Raw genomic sequence first — 6,129 nt, forward strand, 5'->3', positions numbered from 1 at the left:
GATCACGTCCGGCCACACGGTGAGGCATGGGGCTATCACGCCCGACCACAAGGTGAGGCGTGATAGGCACACGCCCGCGTGTCGGGAGAGCAAAAAAAATAGCTTTTTCCTCTCCAAAACCCATGAAAGGGTATTTTCGTCCTTTCACGGGGCTAGGGGTGGGAATTTGGGGCTGGGTTTAACAACACCCTAAATAAAAGCTCAGGTTGATAAAATCTTGGCTCGATAAAAGCCTATGAAATTAAATAAAAATGAGTCTAATTTAAATTAAAAATACAAATTTACATATAATTTAAAGCCTATGAAATTAAATACAAATTTTCATATGAATATAAACTCTTAACTTTTTATTTTATTAATGGTTAAAGTGCAAACATAACGTTTTGGGTCAAAAGTAATTTTATTCATAACGTATAAAATAGTGCAATTTTATTCCTAACATTTTTTTTTGGTAGAAACAGGAAAAGAAAAAAAAAAACAAAACAACAAACACCTAATCTGGGATAAGCCTAGGAAAGCTAACCCCTATTTTATCCTCTAAGAGAAGAGACGAAAGAAAGATATTGATAAATCGGTAAATTTTAGAAATAATTCATAATATGAATGCAATTCCTAATTTTTAAATATGGATACATACTTTAGTTTTAATTTTTTTTATTAAACGATGTATACTTTAATAAACTATCATTTCTTAACTTTTATTTAATTTATAGATAATTTTTTTTGGTAGAAAAAGAAAAGAAAAATGAACAATAACAAACTATCCAGGAATTAGCCTAGGGAAGCTAACCCCAATCCTATCTTCTAAAAGAAGAGGAGAGATGAAACTAGGGGAAACAGGAAGGGTAGTAACGCCTAACGTCCCTTCATGGCCCGCCGCCGCCAAGCGATCAGCAACACGATTCTTCTCTCTAAAAATGTGTCTGAACTCTACGAACTCAAAGGAGGAGCAAAGTCTTTTAATAGCTTTGATGAGGTTGCGACTGTTAAGACCCATAGAATGATTCTCAGAAACCATTTTGATTGCTTCCAAATTATCAGACTCCACAGAGAGCCTCTTAGCCTTTTAGCAAGATTGATTCCAGTAAGAATAGCCCAGAGCTCCGCAGAAAATGAAGAACCCAACCCTTAATAGAAAGCTTAGTATAGATTAAAGTGACAAAGGTTAATTGAATAATCTTTTATGTCCTTTTCAAAATGAATGATCTTTTATGTCTGGGTTTTAAATAAGTGGAAAGTTAAATGACCATGAGTGTAATTTACCTGCTACATAATTAAAATATTTGAAGCCAAACAAACAAAAGCTACTTTCACAGTCCTTACCTGCCTTCACTGTGAAAACTCTCTGGCTAGGGTTTTGCACTCTTCTGGAATTGGAATTGCAATTGGCAGTGGCTCCACTTCTTCATTGGAGAGAATAAAGGTGATCTTTTTTCTTTCTTATTTCAATCCATCCATGTTTTATTTTCTACGTAGAACGCTTCTCTGTTCTAGAAATGTGTACTCTGTCAAAGCTCAGAATCCATCAATGGCGGTATCATTATCTTTTAGATTCTTGTCGAATGATGCTAATCCTCACTCTTTTACTGTTAATTACCTTATAAACAAATGCCGATTGTCTCCAGAAATTGCTTTGTCAGCATCTAAGAAGGTCCGACTTAAAACCTCACATAACCCTGATTTAATCCTATCCTTTTTCGAGAACCATGGATTCTTAAAAACTGAAATCTCTGAAATGGTGAGGAAGTTCCCGATGTTTCTATCATTAAATCCGGAGAAAATCATTTTCCCCAAAGTTGAGTTTTTTCACTCTAAATTTACCTCTCCCTTTGACCTTGTGAGAATCTTCACTTCCTATCCAAAGATATTGGGAGCAAGCTTAGAGAAACAGTTGCTTCCGTCTTTTAATTTATTTAAAGACTTGTTTAAATCTGAGGAGAAAGCCATTACAGCTGTTAAACGCAATCCTTGGGTTGTTGCACTAAGCTTGAAGAAGAGACTCATTCCAAGAGCTGCAGTTATTCAATTTCTGTCATCCAAAGGTCTTATTAAATTGGATTCAAGCATAACCACTCTGTTTTTCTCTAAAGAGAACTGTTTCGTGGAAATGTTTATGAATTATCGTGAGGAAGCTCCTCATTTGTTGAAGCTGTACAGTGAGACATTGCGAAGTTTTGATAGATGCAGGTCGTCTGCAGAATCAGCTTCTAAAACTGCCGAACCTGAACCCTCTGAGAAGCCTAACTTAGTTCTAGCTTTTTTGGAGAAGCTTGGAGTCTCCAAAACCAATATCTCTAAAATGATGAGATCCTACCCAGAAATGATATCACACGGTGAGGAGAAAATACTTTTTCCCAAAGTTGAGTTTTTATGCTCTAAAGGAATTTCAACCCCTGAACTTCTGAAAATGTTCACTAGTTACCCCTGGATCTTCACTAAAAGTTTAGAAAACCATTGGATTCCTTCTTTTAATTTTTTTAGAGAGTGGCTCCAATCTGAAGAGATGGCCATTGATGCAGTTAGACAATATCCTCATATTCTATGTTGTCTCCCTGAAGCTAATATGATATATAACATGAATACTTTGAGAGAAAATGGTGTGCCTGCATCAAATATTTTCGTGTTAGTTAATTATAATCTTCCATGTCTTGAAATGAACTCCAACGAGTTTGAGAAGGTTTTGGAAGAAGTTAGGGCGATGGGACTAGGTCCTTCAAAAGTTTATTTTGTTACAGCAATTGCAGCATTGACGGGATGGAGCAAAAGGACATGGGATCAAAAGGTTAATGCTTATAAGCGTTGGGGTTGGTCTGATGAAGATATTACTGCAGCCTTTAAAAGGGATCCGCGGTGTATGATGATTTCAGAGGATACGATTATGGCAGTGATGGACTTTTATGTCAACAAAATGGGTTTGGAATCTTCAGTCCTTTCTAGTCACCCTGGGCTGCTTCGCCTAAGCTTAAAGAAGAGGCTCCTTCCAAGGGGTGCAGTTATTCAATATCTGTCATCCAAGGGTCTTGTTGAATTGAATTCAGGCATAATTAGTCTGCTCTGTTCTCCTGAAAAGCGTTTCTTGGAGAAGTTTGTGAATGGTCACGAGGAAGCTCCTCATCTATTGAAGCTCTACAAAGAGAAGTTAGATTCCTTGGCATAAAACAGTGCGATGAAGGTGCTTTTTTGTTGATTTGATGATGTAGAAGGGACTTGGATCTGCTTTAGTTGAACTGCACCTAATCAGAGATTTCAAATCCGATTTTAAGAACAGGTATACATTATAATTATCTTTATTTTTGAATTAAGTATAATATTGATGTTTACTGTGATTTCAAAGAAGAGTTATGTTTAATCTATAGATATTAGCAAAAAGCAGCATCACATTTGTATTTAATCATGTGTATAAATTTTGGAATTCGTATTATATGTATTACTATTATATTAGTGATACCATATAAATTTGCTGAAGTAGAAAGGAACTTAAATTTTCTGTAGTTGAGACTGTAACTAATTATAAGTATATGTATGGATTGAAATTATCTTTAGTAGCTAATCAAGTGTCAATATGATTTAATATTTAGTTAGTTTATTTATCTCATTGCTCTTTAGCTAATCAAGTGTCTAGATGATAAAGGATCTCCATTTTGCTTTTGGTATTGCTGCTTTCTTCTCTATCTTCAATACTCAGTTTCTTTCATATATGATTATAAATAAAGTGGCTTTGTACTGATAATGATTGTGATAGGATAGCAAATGAATGAAAGTTATTCTTTGTTGTGGTTATGACAAATACAATAACCATTATGATGATATATGAAAGGCTTAATACGTTAGGAGCCCCTAACTTGGCCCTAAAAATCGATTGGCCCCATAACAGAGTGTCTCATTAGCTCCCTCTTGCTTAAGGAACATGACTAATCCCTAAGTGCACGTGGCAGAGCAAGAGAGGATTTATGTTTGATGCTGCTGTGTTGATTACCTATATTTGCGTTTAGACTTTTCCATGGTAAGTATATTCATGTTTTCAATTTTTGCAACTCCTTAGAAAAAGCAAAGTGAAATTATCAAATTTTAATATCTAACTGAAAATGTTATAGTATTATTGCTGATTATTGGTTTTGTTAGAATATGCAGGATTAGGATTAGGTGGTTTCAACATTAGCTTGATGAGTATCATAGAGATCGGAGGTGCTATATATTTTTCAGTTTTTCCAAGGAGAAGATGAGATTCTTTCTTCGAAGCTGGCTCTCTTGAGGAACACCTTTCAACAAGTGAAAGAGGCTTTCGAGGCTGAAAATTCTTTAACGCATCCTCTAGACAACAATGTAGGTTTTTTAGCGTGTTGATCTCCCCGTGAGGGGTGTAGGTAGGGTAATCTAGGGCCTGCAGAGGATATTTGGGACTGCAACAGCAATTGGGCTTCAAAGGGGTTTGTTCAGGAATGATCACATGCACCTTAATGACCAACTGAATTTGGTCATTCACCTTTATATCTAAGCCTCATGATGCTTTGAATATCCACCTTGGGATTCTAATAACCCTAGATCTAACAGTGAATGACCAAATTCTATATGGTCATTAAGGTGCATGTGATCAAGACTAGGGGTTTGCGTAGTTGTTTTTCTTGTGTGAATCAAGATTGGGTTCAAATTCTCGGTTCTAAATAGAGAATGGTAACTCTTACTTGTTTCTGAAATGACAATTTAAAGCTAAAGGATGTTGCTATAATTCCTAATGATAATAAATAAAGCTTTTTGATCTTATTTTAGAAAGCTTATTCTGGTGGGATTCAGATGTATCTTGGCTTGGCTAACAGAGAATCAGATGGAAACTCTCTCTATCCGCCTATGAATTGATTGCTAATGATAATGTGATACGGATAATGTAAAATATTTTCATGTCTTTTATATTTGATTCATGATATACATGTCATGGGTGACAATTTCGGTTGTCATGTTATGCTGTTTTTATATTTCGGTTAATACATATCATTTGCCACTGAAGTTGTCCAAAAAATTTGATTGGTCTCTTGAACTTTCAAAGTGTTCTGATAGCTCCCTGAACTTACATATAATATTCAGTTAGCCTTTTGAATTTGCGTAATATGTAATCAATTGATCACTCAGTTGTAAAAAAATAAGTTAAATACGAAAAATGTATTGCACGTATCTTAAAAAAAGTAAAACAAAATATCGGGGTATTGCAGTTGTAATATTAGAGAATACATGGTTTATAGTTGAGCAAGTAATAACTTCATTTTTACTCTATTCTTGAATTATGTAATAACATTTTAAGATACGTAAAATACATCTTCCGCATTTAACTTACTTTTTTGCAATCGAGTGATCAATTAATTACATTTTACGCAAGTTCAGGAAGCTAACTGAACATTTTATGCAAGTTTAGGAGGCTATCGGGACACTTTGAAAGATCAGAAGGGCAATCAAACTTTTTGGACAAGTTCCGGAGAAAATTGTTATAAATAATATAATGGATGACCATTATACCCCTCTATATGCTATACCCATTAGTAATGATATACACACATTTACCACTGGCCACGGCGACATTTCCACCACCCACGATCTGCAGCCGGTAGACATCAACCTTCGCCAGTGTCCACCGGAGCTCCGAAGTTCACTGAAGTCATTTGCAGCTCTGCCACCACCAGGTATTTTTTTTTCCCTCATTTCCTAAGTTACTCTTTTGTTCGATTTCATTTCTTTTCAACTGCAAGTTGAAATTTGTTTGGGCTTGCGTAATTGTAAGAATTTTCCATTTGCATCCATGCTTTTGTTTGAATTCCCCTATGGATTTAAACCAAACGCTTTAATCGTCGAGTTTCGATATTCAATTGGGAGAGTGATGATAATTGAATCAATGTTGACTCAATTGAGGTGCAATATCTCTCTCAAGTTCTTGCAATTGCTTACTCAATTTATATATCAGACAATCCCTAATTTTTGAACTTGTGCTTGTGGTTGAGTTGGGGTTTCTAGTTGGTTGAACTGTAATTCTGATTTGTTTGAAGCTTGGCTAGTGAGAAAAGCATAATTAGAGATCATGGATCCTTAATCTTAACTGGTTGGGTGTGATATATAGATTCCTCTTCTGGCGCTAGAAGTTATCAG

The 6,129-nt window shown here is 35.4% G+C and overlaps 1 protein-coding gene across 1 annotated transcript; it reads left to right on the forward strand.

Moving 5' to 3' along the window:
- Positions 1-1,321: 1,321 nt before the first annotated feature.
- On the forward strand, positions 1,322-5,027 carry LOC136224366 (uncharacterized). Its single transcript, XM_066012690.1, has 2 exons — positions 1,322-3,268; positions 4,132-5,027. Exon 1 carries the CDS (start codon positions 1,457-1,459, stop codon positions 3,155-3,157), a length of 1,701 nt encoding a protein of 566 aa, XP_065868762.1. The 5' UTR covers positions 1,322-1,456; the 3' UTR covers positions 3,158-3,268; positions 4,132-5,027.
- The last annotated feature ends 1,102 nt before the right edge of the window (positions 5,028-6,129 follow it).

Source organism: Euphorbia lathyris, chromosome 3 (assembly GCF_963576675.1).
Source record: "Euphorbia lathyris chromosome 3, ddEupLath1.1, whole genome shotgun sequence".
NCBI lineage: Eukaryota > Viridiplantae > Streptophyta > Magnoliopsida > Malpighiales > Euphorbiaceae > Euphorbia > Euphorbia lathyris.

Coding starts and splice junctions, on each gene's coding strand:
- LOC136224366 (XM_066012690.1), top strand. CDS start 1,457: ATGTTTTATTTTCTACGTAGAACGCTTCTCTGTTCTAGAAATGTGTAC.